The sequence below is a fragment of the Lentinula edodes genome (genome assembly GCF_021015755.1).
Source record: "Lentinula edodes strain Le(Bin) 0899 ss11 chromosome Unknown C8R40scaffold_3, whole genome shotgun sequence".
In the NCBI taxonomy this organism is placed as follows: Eukaryota; Fungi; Basidiomycota; class Agaricomycetes; order Agaricales; family Omphalotaceae; genus Lentinula; species Lentinula edodes.
This window is the reverse complement of record NW_025764309.1, coordinates 1,226,325-1,249,598: the sequence shown is the minus strand read 5'-3', so window position 1 is coordinate 1,249,598 and position 23,274 is coordinate 1,226,325. Positions and strand designations below refer to the sequence as shown.

Here is a 23,274-nt window from a genome sequence, read left to right as displayed (position 1 = left end):
CTCCAAATCATCCCTCAAGAAGGCAGGGAGATTGTGAGACAAGTACTCAGCAGTGAGAATGACATGTTCCACAAACAAGGGACAATTCGCTCGACCCGTCCAAAAGTCGCGAAGATAAAGCTAAAAAAGGAGGAGGATTTAAATGGGATACAGAAACAAAAGAGGAAGTAAAAAACGCACCAAGAAAGGTGCCGCCTCCTCAAAGACGTTATATATTCCTTCGGATTCTGTTGGAGCCATATCTTCGAATAAAATTTGTAAGGTACGAACGGCCATTTGGGCCGAACAGAACAAGTCCAGGCCAGAGGCCACGGACAAGGGACGTGAAGTCTCGATAGGAAAGCAGAAAGGGACCAATGCGCGAGGATAAGAGAATGCTGGAAAAGTGCTGGACCCATCGTAATCCGGAGTATGTTGAGGGCTCAGAAGTGGAGGAATATAATCGCCTGCTTGAAGACGCTGAAAGACTGGGCTATCGAAAAATAATGGCAGCGTAGACTTGATTTGAGTGCTCGCTAAAAGAGGTTGGTAAACGCGTGGTGGAAACTGCAGTGCGAGTTTGACTCGAAGTAGCAGCCATTTTTATGAATGAGATGGAGGAAAGAAATAAAGGGCAAAAACGGACTTCAACGAAAAATTTTATCGAACCCCGTGCCCCGAACCAAATAAACGTACACACTGAATCAGTGCGTACGTCAGAGCAGTTCTCCGTGAAATGGAAGCTCGTTCTGTGAATAGATGATGAAAAGATTGTGAATTAAATTTTCGAAATGTGATACGAATACCGAAAATGTATTCAATTAAAATTGAGCGCTAAACTGTTACGATTCGTAGCAGGCGTGTGAATAAATTGATAAGATGAGCGCTAGAAACCCATTTGAGGGCATCCAAATTGATTGGAGAACACGGAGAAGTAGAGATCCAAACCCAGTGAATTACATTAATAGGAGATATAGTCTTGTCGAATCAATCTAATAACAGATTGGGTTTCCTTTCCCGATACAAAACTATGAATGACCGAGGACGGTCAAATTCTTTAGTTTGGGGGGGATGACACGCCTAAATTTTGGCTAGACGTCTATGCTGTGAATTGTGACATTTTCACGTATAGATTTGTATCAAGAGGACTGTAATTGAGACCCAGATTGACAGTCAAAGTCGATACTGAATCAGTCTAATAAGTTGAAGGGACCATATACCCATACTACCACAAGTTGGTTAGTTTACCCATCCCCGATACTACCTACGGATAGCAGTCTACCTGTTTGTCAAGCAGGATTATACCAGACTCGGACTACATCCGAAGGATGACCATTCACGTATGACATACCAAGGGTATTCTTATTGGACCTTACACTGGCAGGAGTTTGGAAGAACTTACTCAAGTGACCATGAACCGAGGATTGACTCGAAATGACTTTCTAGAACTCAGGAATTATCAAATACTCCTTCTAGAACAAGATCATGCATTAATCTAAAGGACTGCGATTTAGTCTAATAGACCAATCAAGTTGCATGGTTGAGGAAAATGACTAGAAGAACGATCGAAGTACTGCGAGGCTCCGAAGACATATCAAATGAATGTCAAAGAGTCCTGACGTAGAAAATATTGAAGAATGCAATTAAATGAATACTATGTGTAACTCCCTTGATTGAGTATAGGCACAATGGGTGTCTATTGAAAGAGAGAAGCAATTAGTTTAATCCAGATGAATCAGATTGATAGGATTAGAATCAAGGAGAGCTGATTTGCCTCCGGACGAGGTGACAAACGATCGAAGTAAGTGTTGAACAGCAATGACAGTTGAACACCATTCGAGTCATCCTCCAAAAACAATTAAATTAAATGAATATCGAAGTACCTACCTATGTTTGGAGGTATACTAGAATCTTGGAACCAATACGGGCCAAATAAGGACATGAAGATTCAAATTAAATGGTATCTGACCGAGTGTAGAAGTTTCCTGGCGGTTCCGAACGTTTATTGTATTAAATTAATTGTACTGTGCGACTCTATATCCTGTATGTATAAATAGCGATCCGATGTATCTGGAATACAAGTGATTTTGGGACGACGTTGCAGTGCTAATCCGTAAAAAGGAAAGACACACTCCCGCCAGACTGAAACCTCTTCGCTAGCAGCCATTCGGGCCCGGCACTTGTGAGTATAGGAACGTCGTGTTCTGCTCCTTGTGACTGCGAGAAGTCTATCCAGTTGTTGGGTATTCTTCGAACTTAGGATCAATCGTTGGTCTTAAGGGCAAATCACGCTGTGTGGTTGTGCCAGCACATAGTTCTAGCCCTCCGTAGGGGTCTGTGTGTTTCGGTTTTAATTTACTTTGATTCAAACCCCCAATTCTTGATATACCCAAATCAATACAAACCAAAGTACAAATCGTGCTGAATCTACCTTGATCAAAGGAATATATCAAATCCTTAGAACGATTCAAATTGATTGATCAAAGCTTCGTACTTAGCTCTCAAAGCTTTGCGGAACCTTTGCCAACGCTACCCCTTGCTATTAAATAAATTTGATAGCAGTGAACTCGCATATTGTGTATTAGATTGGTTGGTTGGAGTGCCCATTAGATTCCTTCCTTTCTCTTTCACACAAAAACGAGGCAAGCTCGTTACCGGTTTATATTGAATTTTGGAACTAGAACTGGCAGCATTCTTTGCGGGCCAGGACAATGTGCATGTGTCCCTAAATGGGGCAATTCACTTCAATCCAATGTGGGCAACTGCAGGTTGGTTTTTTCCCCTTACTCTTGTCATAACATAATGACCATTTATGTAGAAAATGCAAGCAATGATGAAGTTATGGCCGACACCCTCCAAGACAACAATGACAATGGGACTGGAGGTGGGCACATCATTTTGTAAATTACCATAGCTTACATTTTCATGGCTAGATACCACTCTTGTTGAGACTTCCCCTCTGGACTTGGGCGGTGAGTTGTTTGCTGCAATTACTAATAGTACTAATGCCACTACTCTCAGACGATGCAATTATTGACCTGACTGTAGCTGAAGGGCCATTTTACTCTAAAGGTAATGCCATTTATACACTCTGAGGCGTCTGCTAATACAAGTGTTGATAGTTCAGCATATGTATGTTGATCTTACTACGGAGGACTTCCCTCGCCAGGAAAAGCGCAAGCATAAGTGTTTTAACTCCTCCTAGAATGCCTTAAACTAAGCTAAGTAATTAGTTGTGAGTCTGCCCCAACACCATGAGATGTTCGTGGATTTGACTCAACCGACTTGTCCTACCCTCGACGGTACGTTGTTTGTAGTCAGTACTGGTCCCATTGATCTCCGGATTGGATTGAACAGTAATCAAATGAAGGCTTTGTATATGGAGAAGCTCGCAGGCATATCCATGCTGCACCTCATCCATGGGCCACCAGCATACTCTACATAGCTGTCGCGTATATTCCTTCTGGTCATCGTAGTGCTTTTGTTGCACAAGCAAGAGATCTTGCCCCCGGAACTAGCGTGGAATCTAGATGTTAGCCAAGTGTGGTACTGTCTTTGGGCATTCTGGCGATGGAATATTGTCATGAAGTCTCATGATGCGCCCTTTGATGCACCATCAGCGCGGTGTGTTCCCATCAATCTGTTTTCACATGTTTATTGTACTTCATCACACGATCATCCCATTAGTTCCATTTGTTTCTGTACGCTTCCATACAACTCATCCTTATTCATCGATTAGTTCATCCTTATTCATCGATTAGTTCATTATGGTTCATTATCGACTCATTATTACTCGTATATATTGATTCCTCACTCTTGTTCTATATCGCATCGTTATTTACAATCGCTTACTCAGTAGACAAGAGTAGTATATAAAGGACAGTAGACAGGCCCTAGTTCCCCATCTCGACCTCTTGGTCATTGGGCAACTAGGCAAGTACTTGTATCCTTTTAGATACTACCTATCTAACTTGGTCATTGGGCAACTAGATTCCCTTTTGATTGCTGGTGTGATTGGCCTTTGACGCTATCCCACTGTTGTTTGAGATCATTATTTCTCTCATCTGTGCTTTGTGCTTGTTTCTGTGCCTCTTCGCTCTGCCACTATCGCTCCTAGGCATATCTGGACCTCCCGCCTCCTGCCTCCTGCCTCGTCGCGACATTAGGTCGAGATCTTCTACTTGTACCATCAGCTTGGTGAGCTGATCCTACAAGGCACCCACCACGTCTACCTTCGGAGTCAACGTTGATTGCTCCAACCACTTTCACGCGCTTGATACTGTAACTAACACCACTTGCTACTGGGACGCTGAAGAAGAAGAGTGGGAACCCTGCTCCAGACAACCGTGCCCTAATCGATACGAGAACACATTTGACGCAAGTCCGACCGACCGTTACCAACCCATCCACAGACCAGCACCACCTGCCAGGGTAGGACGAATCAGTACTCCTACTACTTCCACTCCTGCACCTCCGCTAGCATCTGCGGAACCATTAGCTCCTGCTGTCACTGAGACCACAGCCGACCCCGATATCGAAATACAATCAATCCCTGAAGAAGACATGTCCTCAGCACAGGACGTTCGAGACGCTATTACAGAGCTTACAAAAAACCAGGCTAAGCTCCAAGACGTGGTTTCTGAGCTAGTAAGTGGCCTCAGCACTACCAAAAGTGTTGGCAAGCCACAGAACTACAATGGAAAGCGAGGAGAAGATGCCCGGCGCTTCCTAGCTGCCTTTGAGCTGTGGGCCAACTCTATCCCTGCTCTCTCCACGGATCGTAAAAAGAAAATCACATCCGCCATTACATACCTTGAGGGGGATGCAGCTATCTGGGCCACTCCTATCTCCGAAACAATTAATAGATCAAGTATAACTGGCTCAGGAGTACCTTTCCCATACGATACATGGGAAGAATTTGTTACAGCTTTCAAAACACGTTTTGAGACCACAGATGCCTCGGCCGATGCCAAGCAGCTCCTTAAACGGCTCTACCAGAATAGGACCACGGTGGGAACCTATGCCTCTACCTTCCAACAGTACGCAGACCGCACTGGCTACTCAGACAAAGACTTACGAGACCGGTTCTACGATCACCTTGCAGATCGAGTAAAAGATGGTCTTGTATTCACAACCCGCCCCACTGGCTCCCTTCAGGAACTGATTGAAGCAGCCATCGATGTAGACAACCGACAAATTACTCGAGCGTGGGAGCAAGGAAAGAAACTGGTCGATGATGGAATCCTGACCAACTTTAGACCCACTACTGTTGCGACCCCATTCACTGCGCCTACTCGAGACCCAAATGCTATGGACATTGATGCCACCACCACTCGATCTCCTGATGCCTTTCGTCGCTTCATGATAGGACGATGCTATGGATGTGGATCTAAGGAACATCGCAAGGCCGATGGCCACCATGAGCGGGACATCTGTCGACACTGTGGCCTCAATGGCTATGTAGAGGCTGTGTGCCGTCGTAAGTTCTTAGGACTCCCTGGAAGGAAGGCTACTACCATTAGTGCCACCAGCATTCCGGATACAACTCAGTCTGCCGCTCCGGGTACCATCATTGCTGCTACACCAGATCTTGCCGCGCTACTAAAGGAACTTGCAGCCAACCAGCAAGTTCTTGCTGGGCAAATTGCCGAATTACACAAGAATTTTTAAATTGGGAACCCGCCACCGCTGCAGCGTCGTTCCCCAAGTCGTACTCAAGATCTCCATCGTCTGTATATGCCTCTATCACCTCCTGTACTATTAGCGCACTAGAATTCAATGATATATCCCATTTCCGTGTGCCCATAGAGCTTAAAGGACGATTCCGGAGTACAACAAGTGCAGCTATGATTGATTCCGGTGCCACTGGTCTCTTTCTACACCAAAAATTTGTTAACAAGCATCATATCTACGTTCGATCCCTACCCCGCCCCATTGAACTCTACAATATTGATGGAACCGCTAATTTAGCCGGGCGGATCACTCATTCTGCTCGACTTCTGGCCAGGGTGGACCAAAATCAACCCCAGATCTTAGAATTCCTAGTTACAAACATTGGATCTGAAGATGTAATTTTAGGGCTCCCTTGGTTACGTAAGGTCAACCCTGACATCAACTGGCGTGATGGGCAGATCCAGATCCCTGCAAAGCCAAAGATTCAGCATCATGTAGCTATCGAGGAGATCCCAGAGCCCAAAGAACCCAATGTCGGAGGAAATACAGAACAAATCCTAGAACCTAATAGAGCAGAATCAAATGGCCTTCCTCACACTGTTCCAAAAACTGAGCTAGGTCCAGAGACAGCTGAAACTGGCACGTCCTCGGAAGATGAGCTAGTCTTTGAGGAATCAGGAAGTCCACTGTATCGCTTGACTGGAAATCGCAAACGACGTCGTGCTTGGCTCTGTGCTGGGTTTATCCAAGAGGTAACAGAAGAGCTATGGTGTGCTGCCGGGTACACCTATTCCCAACAGCTTGCCGAAGCAGCAAATAAAGATAAGCCCCAGAAAACATTCGAAGAGATGGTGCCTGAGCCATATCGGCGTCATGCGAAAGTATTTTCCGAGAAAGAATCCGAACGACTACCTGAACACAAACCCTGGGATCACGCTATTGACCTGAAACCCGACGCCCCCGAAACTCTACGCACCAAAATCTACCCCATGTCAGTAAATGAGCAGAAAGAACTAGATCGATTCCTGGAAGACAATCTCCGGAAAGGATATATCCGACCATCCAAATCACCACTTTCCTCACCTGTCTTCTTTGTAAAGAAAAAGGATGGCAAACTACGATTCATACAGGACTATCGACGTCTGAATGAATACACTGTCAAGAATCGTTATCCTCTCCCTCTGGTCGCTGACATCATCAATTGTCTACGACAAGCCAAATACTTCACCAAGTTTGACGTACGATGGGGTTACAATAACGTCCAGATCAAGGAAGGCCATGAGTGGAAAGCAGCTTTCTCCACTAACCGGGGACTCTTTGAACCACTGGTCATGTTCTTCGGCCTCACCAACTCGCCAGCTACGTTCCAGGCCCTTATGAACTCCATTTTTGCTGATCTTATCGCGGCAGGAAAAGTAGCTGTGTATCTGGATGATATCCTCATCTTTTCCGCATCCCTACAGGAACACCGGAAAATAGTTCATGAAGTTTTGGAACGATTAGCCAAGAATGACCTCTACCTCCGCCCTGAGAAGTGCGAATTTGAACAAACCTCTATTGAATACCTGGGCCTAATCATCAGCGAGGGAGAGGTTCGTATGGATCCTGTCAAAGTTGAGGCGGTTAAGAACTGGCCAGCCCCAACCTGCCTCTGAGATGTCCGAGGATTCCTAGGCTTTGCTAACTTCTACAGACGCTTCATTGATGGATTCGCTAAAAAGGCGCGAGCACTGAATAACCTCACCAAGAAGGGGGTGGGATGGTCTTGGGGTACCAATGAGCAGGTAGCATTTGAGGCGTTAAAAGAAGCTTTTACCACAGCACCCATTCTAGTCCTCTGGGATCCCGACAAACCAACACGTATCGAAGTGGATGCTTCTGGGTTCGCAACTGGAGGGGCGCTATTACAACAGCAAAGAGATGGACTTTGGCATCCCGTGGCATTCCGATCTGCTTCCATGGACCCTGCAGAGTGGAACTATGAAATCTACGACCGAGAGATGTTAGCCATCATCGAAGCCCTGAAAGACTGGCGACACTTCCTAGAAGGACTCCCAAACCCCTTTGAAATTGTGACCGACCATCGAAACCTGGAATACTGGCGAACTGCACAGGATCTAAGCCGGCGACAAGCAAGATGGGCCCTGTGGCTCTCACGGTTTGACTTTACTCTTACACATAGGGCTGGTAAAGCAAATGCACAAGCTGACGCTCTCTCCCGAGTCTCTCAACTCGAGGTTATGGATGCTGATGACAACCAACAACAAATAGTTTTACGGCCAGAACACTTCCTCCGAGCTGCTACAGCCGTCTTGTTCCAAAACCCCCTTGAGGAGCGCATTCGGAAGGCAAGCGAGCGAGAATCGGAGGTTCTTGAAGGACTACGTAAATTGAAGACACATGGACCCCACAAACTTGTGAATGGTCTAGCCGAATGGGAAGAGAAGGAAGGAATTGTCTATTACAAAGGCCGGGTGTATGTCCCACCTGATCCTCAACTACGCCGGGATGTCGTAGCACAGTGTCATGACGCACTCACAGCTGGTCACCCAGGAAAGCACCGCACCCTAGAGTTAGTTAGCCGACAGTTTTGGTGGCCTACGGTTCGATCATTTGTTGATAAGTATGTGGAAGGATGTGACAACTGTCAACGAAGACGTGTAAGGCCGCAGCCACAATCATCTCTAGAGCCTCTGCCTGTACCAGGAGGACCATGGCAGGACATCGGCGTGGACCTCATTGGAGAACTACCGATGACACAAGATGGACACAATGCGGCAATCACCTTCACAGACCATTACTCCAAAATGATTCACTGCTTCCCCACTACAACCGAACTGACTGCCGAAGGAGTTGCCGACTTCTATTATAAAGAAATCTTCCGACTTCATGGACTGCCCAGACGATTTATCTCTGATCGAGGACCACAATTTGCTGCCGACATCATGAAGGCCTTGCTAAAACGGTTGGGTATTGAATCTGCCCTGACAACGTCATACCACCCTGAAACAAATGGCCAGACTGAACGAGCTAACCAAGAAATCGAAAGATACATCCGGATGTATGTTAGCCGACGTCAGGATGACTGGGACCATCTTCTTCCTACTGCCGAATTCGTTATTAACTCTCGAGTACATTTTGCCCACGACAAAGCACCATTTGAAGTGCTCTACGGTTATACCCCAGAATTCTCCATCCCCATAGGATCCTGGAAGGAATACCCTTCAATCACAGATCGGCTAGATGCACTCCGCCATGCTCGGGAAGATGCAGAAGCCGCACTACGTATGAGCAAACAACGGATCGCAGATACAATCGCGGAACACCCTAACCAACCTAGCTTTGAAGTTGGACAGCCCGTATGGCTCTCAGTCAATAACCTAAAAATTCGACGCAAAAGTGAGAAGCTGGGAAGCCGCCGACTAGGACCTTTCGAAGTTATTGAGAAGACAGGGGCACACACTTACCGGCTTGCACTTCCTACATGGATGAAGATCCATGACAACATTAATGTCAAGCGCTTGGCACCATGGAAAGGAAACGAAGTCAACGGAATACTGCCAGCTCCGCCGGAGCCGGAGGTCATTGATGGTGAAGAATTTTACGATGTGGACAGGATCCTGGACAGCAGAATACATGGACGGTGGAAAAAGCTGCAGTACTTAGTCCGGTGGAAAGGCTACGACGAGGGCCATGACACCTGGGAAAATGAGGAAAATGTGGTAGGATCCAGTGACGAAGCCATTAACGAATTTTATGCAGCACATCCAAATGCACCAAGGAAGATTTCGGCAACGATCTTTCACTCACTACCATGGCAGCCAATGGTCAACTTCACCGAGGTAAACAACTAGTTGCTGGGACATCGACTCTAAGGAAGGGGGTAATGTCATGAAGTCTCATGATGCGCCCTTTGATGCGCCATCAGCGCGGTGTGTTCCCATCAATCTGTTTTCACATGTTTATTGTACTTCATCACACGATCATCCCATTAGTTCCATTTGTTTCCGTACGCTTCCATACAACTCATCCTTATTCATCGATTAGTTCATTATGGTTCATTATCGACTCATTATTACTCGTATATATTGATTCCTCACTCTTGTTCTATATCGCATCGTTATTTACAATTGCTTACTCAGTAGACAAGAGTAGTATATAAAGGACAGTAGACAGGCCCTAGTTCCCCATCTCGACCTCTTGGTCATTGGGCAACTAGGCAAGTACTTGTATCCTTTTAGATATTACCTATCTAACTTGGTCATTGGGCAACTAGATTCCCTTTTGATTGCTGGTGTGATTGGCCTTTGACACTATCCCACTGTTGTTCGAGATCATTATTTCTCTCATCTGTGCTTTGTGCTTGTTTCTGTGCCTCTTCGCTCTGCCACTATCGCTCCTAGGCATATCTGGACCTCCCGCCTCCCGCCTCCTGCCTCGTCGCGACAAATATTTGAGGAAGGATTTGTGTGATTAGAAGAAGAATGAGGATGTCAAACCATAACCTGTGGCCCAATCACAGATATTGCTGAATGTATTTCCTCTTGAGTACAGCATTGAAAGATTCGAGGTGATTAGTAGTAGGTATAATTCCTTCAACAGCTACTCTGATCTGAGCAGCTGCAGCAATATGTCCACATTCAGACCAGCTCTTCCAAAGAGGACGCGCCATCCAGTAGTCCTGCAGATACCTGATATGGTCAAGACCTGCTTCGCATGCATGCTTAGCCTCTGGATTTGTAGCAAGTTATTGAGGAAAACTTTGTGATTTTTGAGGAGAGCAGTTGCAACAGTATGGTCAACTGTTGTGACAAGGCTGGATTATTCCATTAGCTCAGTGAAGATACTATCAGGTAATACTGTAGAACTCACTCGACTTCAAGTTTTTGAAGTAAATCTCGGGTGTAATTCTTCCAAAATTCAGAAGCTTTGCATTTAAATGCTTTCTTCCAATGATTAGTCCAGCATTGGCGAAGGTGAAACTTACATATAAGCAAGATGATATGTGGCCATATGTGAATAAGAGCGCCTCGTTCTTTGGTATCCATATCGGTGATGGCAGAATAAGGCTCAAACAATCCAAATCTAGTTTCAAGACGGAGCTTCCAGGTCTGTATCAACTTCTTGAGAATAGCAGTATTGTAAGACGCATGTGTGGCCTTTGCACCTGTTTCGGCAGAGAATAGAAAGAGAGCAATGGGGATGCCTTTATTACATCCACAGCAAAGGCGATAAAAAGAAGAAGTCGCGAGCTGCAAATGCCAAAAGTACTGTCGAGTACTAGCTGGGAGTTGTGTGCATATTTATGAGCGCAATTGTCCATTTCGGGTGTAGAGAGGTATATTTTAAATCTATCCCCTGCTTCTGTTCGAGCGGAATAATGAAAGACAGCTTCTGCAATGTCTGGTTTGAAATTATGGCTTTCAGGATTTAGCCAGTCATCCACATTGTATTGCAGTTGGAGTCACACATCCACTCCCAGTTCCTGGCTAGCTTTTCAATAGAGTGACATATGGTCGGTAGGAAGGAACAAGTACCGTACATTGGCAGTCTTGGAATTATAGGTATCCATGCCGCGGTAGGCTCATTCGTTCTCCATCTTGCTATTTGTTTCCTGTATAGCTATCAAGCTATATAGGATTTATGGGCCCCTTTGATTTACTTGGAAGGCATAAAATATATCTTACCTTGCTCTGCTTCGGAGTTGTGCTAAAGCTACCTCATAAACATGGTCATGTAGTGGAACTGGGGGAATACGTTCAAGCACTGCGGTTTGGCAGGAACTGTTGTGCTCTGGAGCTCCAGCTATTCTTGTGATCACTCCATCACCCACTCTTTCCATTACCTCTAGGTGAGCTAAGCAGCCAGTGAATGGATAAGGAACACAGCGTTCCCAGTTCTCGGTTTGGCAATTTAAGCCTTTTTTTGCCTCACGTTCTTGGCAGGCTTTGACATGATATCCACAAGAACTTATCCAGAAAATTTGTACTTGGATTTAGAACTGATACTGGCAAGGGGCTTACCATTGGAATAAAGTTTGTCTTTGTTCTTGCCCTCCATGGCACCATTTCACTGAGTACTGAGCAGTCCACCAGCTTTCCAATGCATTTCTGGATGCTGAATCTATACCAAGTGGCAGAAGCAAGGCTTCTGCACTTTGTTGTTGCTGTGAATTATTTAAATCATATAGAGATTCAATACTCTTAGACTCGGCATAGAGCGCATCAATAAACTGTCTTTGATCAGCATTGAGGAGCAGTTTCTCAAGGTGTACCTTCAAAAGGCCCATTCGACTCAAACTTATCTAAACAAAGGCAATGTATGACCTACTTGAGCATTATGCACAGGGTTCAATATGGGGAGACTAAGGCCCGCTTGTACCCACCCCGGGCCTCCGTGTTGCTTTCCTGAATATGCAATAGGCAGTGAATTGAAGATTTAATGAAATTAACTTACACGCTTTACACGACGGGAGCCAAGTAGACTTATGGGAGGGAGGAGCTTATCCTTTTCAGTCCAAGTGAGCTTGTTATTAGACGGCGGGGTAGCCGGCGCCAACCTTGGTGTTTTGGTTCGGCGGGTCAGTGGCACTGTTGGAGGCAACAGTGTGCCTTTTTCAGCCCAAGAAACTTTAGGCTCTGCAGGAGTACTCATAATTCTCTGAGATTGAAAGGGACTTTGGAAGGTATGAGTGAAAATGTTTTCATTAAGCTCATTTCAGAAGTTGAGCAAAATCAAAAAATCCAATGTAAACTGATTTACATTGCAAGAACATTACGGGAGCATTGACAGGGCTTCAAAAACTGATAGGATGCCGCGGCAGTCGAGAGGAGTTCTTTGTGCAACAAACTAGCCTTGCTGTGGATCCAGACCTCAGTGCCTGACCAGCAGGTGACAGTTCTGCAAGTAAATGAAAAAGAAGGAAGCTTTGCCAGATCCCTCTAACCGATTTGGCCATCCCAAATGTGGTGACAAATGCGTAAGTGTCCCAAAATGGTATAGAGGGCGGGCGCGCGCTTGTTCAGCGTTTGCCTCAATGATTACTAATTGTGACTAAGGATTATCTAAACTTTGGGCATGCGCGGTTCGCAATTCACACGGAGGGGAGTCGATTTCACGGAAAACTCCGGTGCCATCCCCCTGACTGCGGTGATGCCATAATCAAAAATCCCGACGTTGAGCATTCCGCGGTTCAAGTTGTGCCTGGTTGTGCTAGAGGTTCCGGACTGGACCGGGTCAGGTCCAGGGGTCTCTCTGGCAAATATCTCGACCTGATCTTAACCAATGCGGAAGCCGTGTATGCAGACTCACATACAAAGTGGGATCTGAGTGGGATCGAACTCGTTTGTCCAACTAGACTTTGTACTGGCAATGTTAATTCCTGACTGGGCTCTACAAGTTGGATACGATGGCCTCGAGCGGGTGTGTGTTTCCAACTTGTATTCTTTTCTACTTTCGTCTGACGTTTGTGTAGGGCCTACTTCCTGATTTCGTTGTGAGACTTGGCATTCGCGCCATGCTTCGGCAGCGACTTTGCGAGATAGATCATGGGTCTTTAGAAGCAAATCATGCCGCAAAAATGGCTTGGATAGAAGGCGTGAAGCAAAGAACTTACATCGCAGATGTTCCGGACAAAGCTAACGAACAACATTATGAAGTGAGTGACTGTCGTACTAACCGGCTGGGGGACGTCTGATGTTCTCTAGGTATCTACCAATTTTATCCTCTCGACCCTCGGTCCATGTGCGAAATACTCGGCGTGTTTGTTTCCCTCTGGTAATGAGACTCTCGAAGAAGCTGAGGTTTTGATGTTGGAGAGCTATTGCGAGAAAGCGCAGCTGCAAGACGGTCAGGATGTTCTTGACCTGGGGTGCGGTGCGAGAATCCTTTTTCGTGACTAATGATTGAATATTCTCTAATATTATTAATTGCAGGTTGGGGTAGTCTTTCACTATACTTGGCTAAGGTTCGTCTGCACTTCTGAGTTCAGTACTCAAGCGTTCACCTTCAAAACCAAAGAAATATCCCAATTCCCGAATAATTGGATTATCAAACTCTTCAACGCAAAAAACGCATATAGATGCCACTGCCAAGATGCATGAACTGACCAACCTAAAGATTATAACTGCCGATATTAATGTTCATGATTTTCCGGTAACCACTAGGTGCGTTGTCCATAATTCGAGCATCTGCAACTTCTTGCTTGACACAAAACCCTAGATTCGACCGGATACTTTCCATCGAAGTCAGCACTTTCTTAGTTCGAATTTCTTTCCGGTGGTTGACTGGATTTCCGTCAGATGTTTGAACATATGAAGAACTACCAGGTCCTTTTCAAGAAAGTATCTACTTGGCTGAAATCCAGTATCAATACCGACTCGGAATCGTTTCTCTTCATTCATGTGTTCTGCCATCGCACTACGCCGTATCATTTCGAAGACACGGAAGGCCGGGAAGGAGGAGATAAGACGAATTGGATGGCAAAATATTTCTTTTCGGGAGGCACGATGCCCTCGCATGATTTATTGGTAAAGCTTCCCATCATAATTTTCTTTTTCCTATCGCTAAAATATTTCTAGCTATACTTCCAAGACGATCTGAGTCTCGTTCGAAGCTGGTACCTTCCTGGTACTCACTATTCTAAAACACTAGAGGCGTGGTTGAAATTACAGGATCAGAATGCACAATGTGAAATTTGAATTATCGTGAATGTTTGCTTTGCCTGACTCGTCGCGATACTGCAGCTGGTCTAGAGGAGCTTCAAATTGACGCAAAATCGAAGGGGCAAGACCCGATAGAGGGCTTGAAAGCCTTTCATCGGTACGTTGTTCCCCTATGCATCTAAGACGAATATCTACGTACCTTCTTCGTTCATCAGGTTTCGCGTTTTCTACATGGCTAGTTCTGAACTATTTAACTTCAATAAAGGCCAAGAGTAAGTGGACGTCATCCTTAATGTCTATGATCTCTGATTCATCGCAGGTGGGGTGTGGGTCATTATCTGTTCAAGAAGACATCCGAATCGTGAACATAGGGTACTTCGTCTTAGAGGACTGGCTGCGGTCTACATCTTTAAGTTAAAGGAGGGAATGGCTGCGTTACACTCTTCCTCGAAACTTGTGATCAGTATTATGATCGTAACCTCAGTACATATGCAGTAGGTTCTAAAACCTCGTCGGTACGGTTGAATATAGTTGATGTCGGGTTTGCATCTGTTTGTGATGACAATCTCTGGCCATTTGTAAAAAGCAGTCTCGAGTGGTAGCTAACTTCGATGTAAAATGAGGGTTCAATAAGGAGGACTAATAAATTCTATGATTTGGTTCTACGGATATCACGCATGTGGTACATTTAAAGTTTGGACATTAAACCTTGAGAGGCCTGATGATGAGAGGCAATTCAGTCTTCATAGGCGCGGATTTCAATGATGGTCGTTGCCAAATAGAGGCCATTTTGAGCACCGTCAGCTCATCCTTTGGAACGCCTAGTTCAAAGTGAAAGCTTCGAAGCAAGACGAAAAGAAAAACTTTCATTCTGAACGAAATATTATCAGGTTCAGAGACGAATTGAGGATCAGGGGACTCAAGAATACTTACTCAGTGACACTGAAGCGCCAACCAATACACCCGTGCGTTCCACCCCAAAATGTCAACAGATTGCTCCATACACCGGGGATGGCCTGGACACCACTCGGTACATTGAGCCAACGATCAGGTCTGAGAAAAATGATAATGATTCAAAGATATATCCCATTGAGACAGAAAGCCGCACGGACCTGAATTCACGAGCATGGGGTCCCCACAGAGACTTGTCGGTATTAACCTGGTGTAACGTGAGATGGATAAGTTGACCTTTGCGGACGCTAAAATTTATAAGTTGTGAATGCCGAGTTTCTTTGAGTAGTAGTACACGGATTACTTACGGGAGTTCGCTATGGACGATACCGCTACGATCCGTGAACGCGTATGACAGTGGAATGATATCATCCTGCGTAGCGACCCTGTTAACAGTTGTGATTGGCGAGTGAAGACGCATCGTCTCGCGAACAAATGCATCGAGGTAAGGAAGCGCGTTCAGCTCGTCTACGCTAGGCATCGCAGTGGGCACCGAAAGAATTTCTTGCCCGAGTTTGCTTTGGATATCTTGGTGCAGAGCTAACTCGAGAAGAGCCCAATTAGTTGCAAGGCTAAAAAATGTCAATTGAGATTTCAAGACAAAACTCCTTCAGAAATCACCTAGTCGTGTCATGCCCTCCAATTAAGAAGGTCGGTATCTCTGAAAACTGGTTAGCAAATATTTCCTCGGAATATTAACTCCACAAACGGGCAATGGCATCCACATCACTCATCGGCGTATTGGAACTCATATTAGACTTGAGAATTAGCGACAACAAGTTCTTGGTGCCCCAACCATTGTCTTTCTCGCCAGTGGCAGCCAAAAATGCTTTACTTTCCATCATGATCTCTCTGCATTTACGCTGTATGCACTCTGCAGATAATTTCATCGCTAAAACCGATGAGTCGTACTGAAATCAGAATGATTCGAAAGATCACGCTTACCAGTATCGTATCCTAAGACCGAAACAACCTAATCAAGACGAAGATTTCAGGATGGTGTAGCGAGAAGTGTGAACGAGATACTCACAGCCCGAATAGACTGTTGGACAATTTGAGGTAGCGCTGCAAGTAAAGGCACCCAAGCACTAGTCCAGCCACCGCCTGAGTGAAACATAGTCGTGAACGCTCGGTTCAACTCGTTCGTTTGATCAGGATCATTGAGAGCGTTGAAATGATAATTGAAGCCTAATTCTGGTAAGGCATTGTTCATCGAATACTAGATGTGACTGACCTGTCAATCCGATTATGTCCACCGTTACCTTGCTGAGCCAATAGACCGAGTCAATCTTTCCGAAGCCTTCAGCTGTGATTCGAGAGTTCCAAATATCTCGCATCTATCAGGATGATCTCAAGGTGAAATAAGAAAAGGGGACAGTACACTTACTTCGATTGATTTCTCAAAAAACGTTGAAGTCAACTCTCGAATTTGGGTGGGACCAAAAGCGGGATTCTAGAAACAATTGGTTATAGTGCGTAGACGTTTAAGTTCATAAAAAACGTACCATGACCTTGCGCTGCCATCACGCGTGCGTTGAAGACAGATGAATGAACACGAATTTCAAGGAGTACTGACTTGAATTTTATGTTCCTCCCTTTCAGCAACAATGATACTAGTGCCTGTACGACAAGTAAAATTGTTCAGGACAACCGGCAAACATGATGGGACAACGCACTCGCCTTCTCCTAGGATACCTTTGAGGATGTTTTGCATAACGGGAGGTTTCAAGTAAATCTGGTCATTTCGCATGATATGTTGAATGGCTTTGATGTCTTTCGAGTAAATACGCTGAGTCTGAAACACAGTCAATGTAGGCTGTTGTGACGAGGGCAGAGAACCTACACCGAAAAACCCTCCAGCGGTAAATGTAGGACCGTATATCTCATGCCAGTTATCCAGAGGATTGGGTTCTCCGAGACAGGTGCTCTGTATCACCAACAACATCAAGCCGCCGAGAGAGATTAACGATTGAGATATGCGTACAGAGACTATTAGCTTACACCAGACCAAATCTCCTTCTGATTTCCAAAGAGCCAGTCAGCATTGGAGGGACCGTTCGGAAGTGAACTCGAGACGCGTAGAAACAACCGACAAACGGTTCTGAGAAGATAGTAGGCGACGATGCTGGCCAGCACTGATGCAAAGATGTTCGTAGCAGAGTGCATTGCTAAGTACTGAAGGGTGTGGGTACCGGTAAAATGTTGATGATAAGACAGAGACCTGCAGCTAGGGTGTCGGAGATAATAAATCTGCAATCCCTGCCATAATGCACTGTAGTCTGTGATACGGGCTGATACGGGCTGATACGGGTCTTACTAGGCCTACTACCTTAGGCGATCGATCATCGAAATTGCAGTGCCTGCGATTATTAGAAAAGGCCTTGCGCAGCGTCATGAAATAACAAAGATAACTGTATTCATTCAATCACAGGCACTGTATATTATTTTGAGACTACAGCGATCGGGGGCCTTTTTTGCTCTCGTGTGTTTTCCGAAAATGGCAGACTAGGAGCTACTAGGAGCTGAAACATGCGATATAACCTTGGAAGATAGGGTCTGATTGGGAGCGAAGCGAAAGCTGAACCAAGACGTAAACAACGATAAACCTCCTACGGCGTCGGATTACCCGCGGATGTGTGCGGATGCTGCCGGGACTACATACTTAGTAGTAGTACGGAGTCGAAAGCGAGCACTACATGTGAGCCCTTCTTGGGATTAGAAGCGGCCAAAGGCTCCTCCAGAGCCGGACGAAGGAAGCTCACATGCGAGTGCATATCAGGACTCTTTGTAGGCCTAAGACAGACCCCTATGTCGACGTCGGCTTACTGGATAGCGGGAATCAGGCGGGAATAAATCTTTGTTCCTTTCGATCACTTTAGAAAAACTTAACTCAGGCCTAGTTCGTTTGATCAAATCACATTGGTTGCTTCTAGACGTCGGCCGCCTGCGCAATTGAACGAAGGATCTCTCATCTTAATAATGGACTACGATCCGTGCATCCAACCTTATCGTGTTCATTATGTCTTCCGCAAGAGTCAAGTTGCTAGAGAAAAGCGACGACGACGTCGTGATTGTCTCTGCTATACGTTCTGCTTTGACCAAAGTGAGGATACATCCTCTGACAACTGCCGGAATATAGACTGACTGGGGCTCTTGACAGTCCAAGAAAGGCGGCTTCAAAGACACTCGACCGGAAGAGATTCTTATGCATGTCTTGAAGCACACATATATTTCGACCAAGCTTGATCCGGCGCTTATTGAGGATATCATTGTGGGTAACGTCCTTCCGGCTTCTGGGGGAGCCAGTATTGCACGTATGGCTGCTCTTGCTGCCGGAATCCCCATAGAAACACCCATATCGACGGTCAATAGACAGTGTGCGAGTAGTCTTACAGCCGTCAACCAAATTGCGAATAGCATCAAGACTGGGCAAATCGACATTGGCATTGGTCAGTATTCGTTTATTCCTCACTCTACATGAAGGTGAACGCGTTACCCTCATTTCATAAGGCGCTGGAGTAGAATCCATGACATTCAGCTTTGGCTCAGCCGCAATCCCGGACGGATTCTCAGAGCTCGTTTGCGAAACTCCAGAAGCCGCAGACTGCCTCATTCCTATGGGTATCACCTCCGAAAACATCGCCACCAAGTATAACATCTCCCGTGAAACTCAGGACACCTTTGCCGCTCTCTCCTCTCAAAAAGCCGCTGCAGCGCAAAAGGCAAAGCTCTTTGAACCTGAAATTCTTCCTATCCGAGTCAAACAGAAATCTCCTGATGGCAGAGAACAGTACGTACTCGTCGACCACGACGATGGAGTGAGGGATGGAGTCACTCAAGAGAGTTTGGGCAAGTTAAAACCTGCATTCAAGAAAGATGGGTCGACGACCGCGGGGAATGCGAGTCAGGTCACGGATGGCGCGGCTGCGGTTCTTCTAGCTAGAAGGAGCGTGGCGAAGAAGCTTGGATTGCCAATCATGGGCAAGTTTGTTGTTGCGCATGCGGTCGGTGTACCCCCAAGGATTATGGGTGTTGGACCCGCATATGCAATTCCTCACGTAGGAAGTTTCAATATCTATTATTCGTGTACATCCCTGATACTCCCCGCTATGTTCTTTAGCTCCTCAAGAAGACCGGTCTTGAAATTTCCGACATTGACTTTTTCGAGGTGAACGAAGCATTTGCGTCACAGGCATTATGGTCTTGCGAGAAACTTGGTCTTACTTGGAACGAACCGGGGTTGAATGGCAAAGTCAACCGTTGGGGAGGTGCGATCGCTCTTGGACACCCTCTTGGATGCAGTGAGTATTTTTCTATGAGACCACCATCTTTCACCATCAGACTTGTATATGAACATTCGGATGGTCATATTCCCTTAATCAATCTTGTTATATATCTTCTCCCATCCATGCGGCCATTTACTGATTGATCCCATTCTTCCTACCTTTTCCTCAGCTGGCGCCCGCTTAATTACCACCGGTCTCAACATTGCCAAGCACAGTAATGAGAAGGTGTTTGTTACGAGTATAGGTAACTTCAGTGGAATGGGGGTAGCAGGACTTATTGTTAATGAGCAGTAACAAGAGGAGCTGAGAAAATAAAAAGATGCAATCATAGAGGGAATCTGGCGGCATAATTTATGCGCTGTGTCTCCAGCCACAATACTAGCTTAATACATCTACATTTCCGCGTCGTTGACTAATAATAAAACTGGACCCAGATAAATAGATAGATTGTTACACCCACCACGTTAATGGTGTGTCCCATAAACAGAACGGTCTCAATTCATCAAGTTTGAATTTCCCGACGACGCGACGCGTCGAGCACGCTATAATACACACGTGATATTTGATATGACTCACTCTACAATAAATGCAATGTGTTTTAACGTCCAACGCTTCTCTTTTGTCTTTCACAATGGCACGACGCTCTCTGCGAATCCAGGAAAAGAAAATCGTTTCGGACGAATCCCAGACACATGATGTGGGCCTTGTTCAAGGCTCAGACTCTATTCTAGACCGCAAACGTGCAAGAGAAGACCAAGAAGACCAAGAGTATGAGGAAGACCCTGACGATGGAGAAGAGGCTGTCCCAAAAAGGAAGAAGAAGAAATCGAAGAAGGCAGCTTCATCCAAATCGAACGTAGCTCTTTCTGGCCAGGATAAGCAGTCTTCTGGGTCCAGCACAAAGAGGCAACGCATGCCTGAGCAGTTCAGGAAAGTTCGAGGAAGATTGGGACTACTAGAGAAATTGGCGAAAGAAGTTCCATTGGATGTAATTCTTGAGGTAATTAATTATTGACACAATCTTCTACGCCACAGTAATAAATCTTTTCTTTGTTATATATTCAGATTTTTTGTTATCTTGAACCAGGAGATCTTCTACGTCTTGCGCGTACATCCAGAGACCTCCGTGATATTTTGATGAGTAAATCATCGGAGAGCATATGGCGTATTGCCCGTGAAACTGTGGAGCATCTGCCGCCTCGTCCAGACGATTTGAATGAGCCCCAATATGCTCATCTTCTCTTTGAGTCTTATTGTCACGTAAGTGCTTGATCCATTGAGTAAAACAAGACAGTTCTAATTTATCACAGATTTGTAGGCACTCTGGGCGTTGTGAGACTGTTCTCTGGAACTTTCGTATGAGGGCGTGTAAGAAGTGCGCGCTGGACACGTACGTTCCATGAACTTTTTTTTTGTGACCTGGCGTTCGTACAACCACTGTTTCCTGTCTTAGCTTTCCCCCCCATTGGGATCAGCAGTATACAAGTGCTCAGCCTTTGGCATTTCGTGAGAACAATATTCTTCCAACAGAGTCGATCAAGAGGACATGTCAGACTAACTCCTTGCACATCGTGTCATTGTTAACTCAAAAAAACTATCGCAGCGCATAGAAATCAACGAGTTGGTAACCTTGAAATCGCAAACCGATATAAAGCCGAATATGAAGCACTTCAAACCGAGGAAGACCGTAACGCTTGGATCGACCGCAAGAGGAAAGAGCGTCAGGTCATAGATGAAGTGAGATCAGTCATGTTTCAAACTATGCCTATTTCTCAATTAGTCCTACAGCATGCTCGTCTATGTGGACACTGGCACAATGCGAGGTTGAAAGATCGTGCTGGCGTACTGAGTGATGTGCGAAGAGAAAGAAAAGAAGCGTGAGCAGCCCTATTTCAGATGAATCCACGAAAGCACATACAGTTCACCACCAGGATTCTCAATCGACTTGAGGAAATTGGGTGGCGCGATGAAGCGGAGAAAATTATGTTCGGACCCTCCTACTATGATACGTTCAGCGACCACAAATTAGTCAAGCAGTCAAAGAAACTCACCGAACACGGTACGGAGAATGCGATCTGATCATTTTTTGGGAATTTTTCTGAGTGGAAATTCTATTTCAAGGGTGGAGGAGCATCAAAGATGAATTAGTGGAATTTCTCTCTGACCGCAAGGCTGAGCGCGTTGCCGCGGAACGAAACCGTATTCTATCTGCTCGCCTTGCTTCCATTGAGAAAGCGTTCAACAACATTCGTTCGGAATCGGACCTTCGAGAGCCTTTCCCGAGCTTGGGCGATATCTTCGTAGACAAGATTTTCGAAGCTTTAATCCGGGATACGCCTGAAAACGAAGATTTGAACGAGGAATTTTTCTACTTGAAACTATTGGAACATTTGCCTGGCATAATCGACGAATGGAGACCTGCAAAAATACAGGAACTTGTAGAGGTCATGCAAAAATCTCATCCCACGGCCACAGCCAATGACTTATATCTAGCCACGACGATCTTCGAATGTACAGGTTGCTATCAGCGTTCTCTCTTACACTATCCTCAAATGTTTTACCACGGGTGCTGTATGGAGAATCGCAATGCCGGATTTGCGCGTGGCCTTTGTTTCTGGCACGAGGGTCCATGGTCGTCTACTCGAATTGTTTTTAGCGATGCCCGTTCGGAAATTGCAAAGATAGTCGTTGAAGCGTGCTCCCTCGATCCTGCCACAGCGACGTTTGAAGACATGTGCGATGCTAATCCGCTCGCCGAATGTCAAACTTGCCAAGTTGATCCACAAAGTTGGGCAGGTGGTCGACTTTTCATGCGATGGCCACTTCAGGTGAGTAGTGTGATTTTAATCATAGTATCGTGTAACGCTACAGTGTTCTAGCTGACCCATAATTTAAACCATACACTCACCATAAACACTTTCGATGAACAAGAAACACGTAAAATTGTTGCCTGTGAACCGTCTTACAGGAGCGATGCTGATTCTATATGTTGTGCTCACTGCCATAAAACTCACCCAATCATGGCTATCGTGTCTCACCTAAAAGACCAGTGCGTACCACTCGCTCGATAGCCAGAAAAATTAACATTTTATTCCAGACACAGTGATGTAATTAATCTCACCGATTATGAAGATTCTCTAAAAGTTCAAGCACTTCGACCACATTGGTACTGGAATCCTTGTTTGCCGTTGAGACACATCGGCGACTCTTTCCGGTTCAAGGAAATCTCTCCACTTCCCACGCCTTCAATGACCTTGAATAACCTACTCTTGCTTTCGTATTAAGGAAGGACGGACAGCTATACATATTCGACAGGGTTTACATATCCCTTGACGCGTAATTGTTTGAAAATTCTATCAATGTACAGTACTGTAAAACATACAGTGGATCGTCTTTCTGCTGTCATTGTTCATGTCAATTTATCGACACATTTAAATCGACAACCGGCCGTGGATGACTTTGGATCCGGTTTGGATTGTCGCGGTCAGACTACGGTCGGATTTTAGAGCTTGTCTACGGTCGTCTTCCGATCATCAGCTTACCTAATCATTTCATCCACAATATATACGTGTACAATTCCTGGCTTAACCGGTTCGAAGCTGACTGTTGCATTAAGCTCTAGCTCACCGCTTGCGTCGCCCCTGCTCTGGTCTTTGGATTTGTCTCAAGGTTGTGCTGAACCTGGTTGTATTTCATTTGTACTCGGTCTTTGCGGCAACTTT

General features: G+C 45.5%; 5 protein-coding genes across 5 annotated transcripts; 3 read left to right on the top strand and 2 right to left on the bottom strand.

Moving 5' to 3' along the window:
- Positions 1-11,082: 11,082 nt before the first annotated feature.
- On the bottom strand, positions 11,083-12,306 carry C8R40DRAFT_1066132 (uncharacterized protein; the record flags this gene model as incomplete). Its single annotated transcript, XM_046225730.1, has 6 exons — positions 11,083-11,266; positions 11,340-11,621; positions 11,676-11,775; positions 11,927-11,956; positions 12,038-12,059; positions 12,109-12,306. 6 exons carry the CDS (start codon positions 12,304-12,306, stop codon positions 11,083-11,085), a joined length of 816 nt encoding a protein of 271 aa, XP_046091089.1.
- A 717-nt stretch (positions 12,307-13,023) lies between these two features.
- C8R40DRAFT_1166202 (S-adenosyl-L-methionine-dependent methyltransferase) lies at positions 13,024-14,680 on the top strand (the record flags this gene model as incomplete). The annotated part of the gene is made up of 11 exons (XM_046230817.1): positions 13,024-13,074; positions 13,127-13,309; positions 13,359-13,527; positions 13,587-13,618; positions 13,672-13,817; positions 13,873-13,897; positions 13,953-14,180; positions 14,232-14,340; positions 14,397-14,472; positions 14,531-14,587; positions 14,635-14,680. 11 exons carry the CDS (start codon positions 13,024-13,026, stop codon positions 14,678-14,680), a joined length of 1,122 nt encoding a protein of 373 aa, XP_046091088.1.
- Positions 14,681-14,716: 36 nt separating this feature from the next.
- Positions 14,717-17,211, bottom strand: C8R40DRAFT_1158550 (cytochrome P450; the record flags this gene model as incomplete). Its single annotated transcript, XM_046229754.1, has 14 exons — positions 14,717-14,917; positions 15,114-15,186; positions 15,249-15,368; positions 15,428-15,514; positions 15,575-15,838; positions 15,888-15,952; positions 15,992-16,140; positions 16,368-16,454; positions 16,501-16,603; positions 16,654-16,719; positions 16,772-16,783; positions 16,843-16,879; positions 16,943-17,061; positions 17,110-17,211. 14 exons carry the CDS (start codon positions 17,209-17,211, stop codon positions 14,717-14,719), a joined length of 1,485 nt encoding a protein of 494 aa, XP_046091087.1.
- Positions 17,212-17,913: 702 nt separating this feature from the next.
- C8R40DRAFT_1140850 (acetyl-CoA acetyl transferase) lies at positions 17,914-20,010 on the top strand. Its single transcript, XM_046229481.1, has 5 exons — positions 17,914-18,369; positions 18,427-18,715; positions 18,777-19,324; positions 19,387-19,567; positions 19,722-20,010. The coding sequence occupies exons 1-5, from the start codon at positions 18,286-18,288 to the stop codon at positions 19,844-19,846; spliced, it is 1,227 nt and encodes a 408-aa protein (XP_046091086.1). The 5' UTR covers positions 17,914-18,285; the 3' UTR covers positions 19,847-20,010.
- Positions 20,011-20,140: 130 nt separating this feature from the next.
- On the top strand, positions 20,141-23,249 carry C8R40DRAFT_1083902 (uncharacterized protein). Its single transcript, XM_046227284.1, has 12 exons — positions 20,141-20,552; positions 20,618-20,812; positions 20,863-20,942; positions 21,006-21,100; positions 21,156-21,289; positions 21,341-21,429; positions 21,484-21,611; positions 21,674-22,380; positions 22,432-22,601; positions 22,650-23,041; positions 23,095-23,130; positions 23,179-23,249. Exons 1-10 carry the CDS (start codon positions 20,184-20,186, stop codon positions 22,834-22,836), a joined length of 2,154 nt encoding a protein of 717 aa, XP_046091085.1. The 5' UTR covers positions 20,141-20,183; the 3' UTR covers positions 22,837-23,041; positions 23,095-23,130; positions 23,179-23,249.
- Positions 23,250-23,274: the final 25 nt, after the last annotated feature.

What these genes read in the sequence shown, in the direction of transcription:
- C8R40DRAFT_1140850 (XM_046229481.1), top strand. Translation starts at nt 18,286, where the DNA reads ATGTCTTCCGCAAGAGTCAAGTTGCTAGAGAAAAGCGACGACGACGTC. An exon ending in TACGTTCTGCTTTGACCAAA is followed by an intron (nt 18,370 to 18,426) that starts GTGAGGATACAT and finishes GGCTCTTGACAG; the next exon opens with TCCAAGAAAGGCGGCTTCAA. An exon ending in TGGACACCCTCTTGGATGCA is followed by an intron (nt 19,568 to 19,721) that starts GTGAGTATTTTT and finishes CCTTTTCCTCAG; the next exon opens with CTGGCGCCCGCTTAATTACC.
- C8R40DRAFT_1083902 (XM_046227284.1), top strand. Translation starts at nt 20,184, where the DNA reads ATGGCACGACGCTCTCTGCGAATCCAGGAAAAGAAAATCGTTTCGGAC. An exon ending in AAGAAGTGCGCGCTGGACAC is followed by an intron (nt 20,943 to 21,005) that starts GTACGTTCCATG and finishes TTCCTGTCTTAG; the next exon opens with CTTTCCCCCCCATTGGGATC. An exon ending in CGAAGAGAAAGAAAAGAAGC is followed by an intron (nt 21,430 to 21,483) that starts GTGAGCAGCCCT and finishes GTTCACCACCAG; the next exon opens with GATTCTCAATCGACTTGAGG.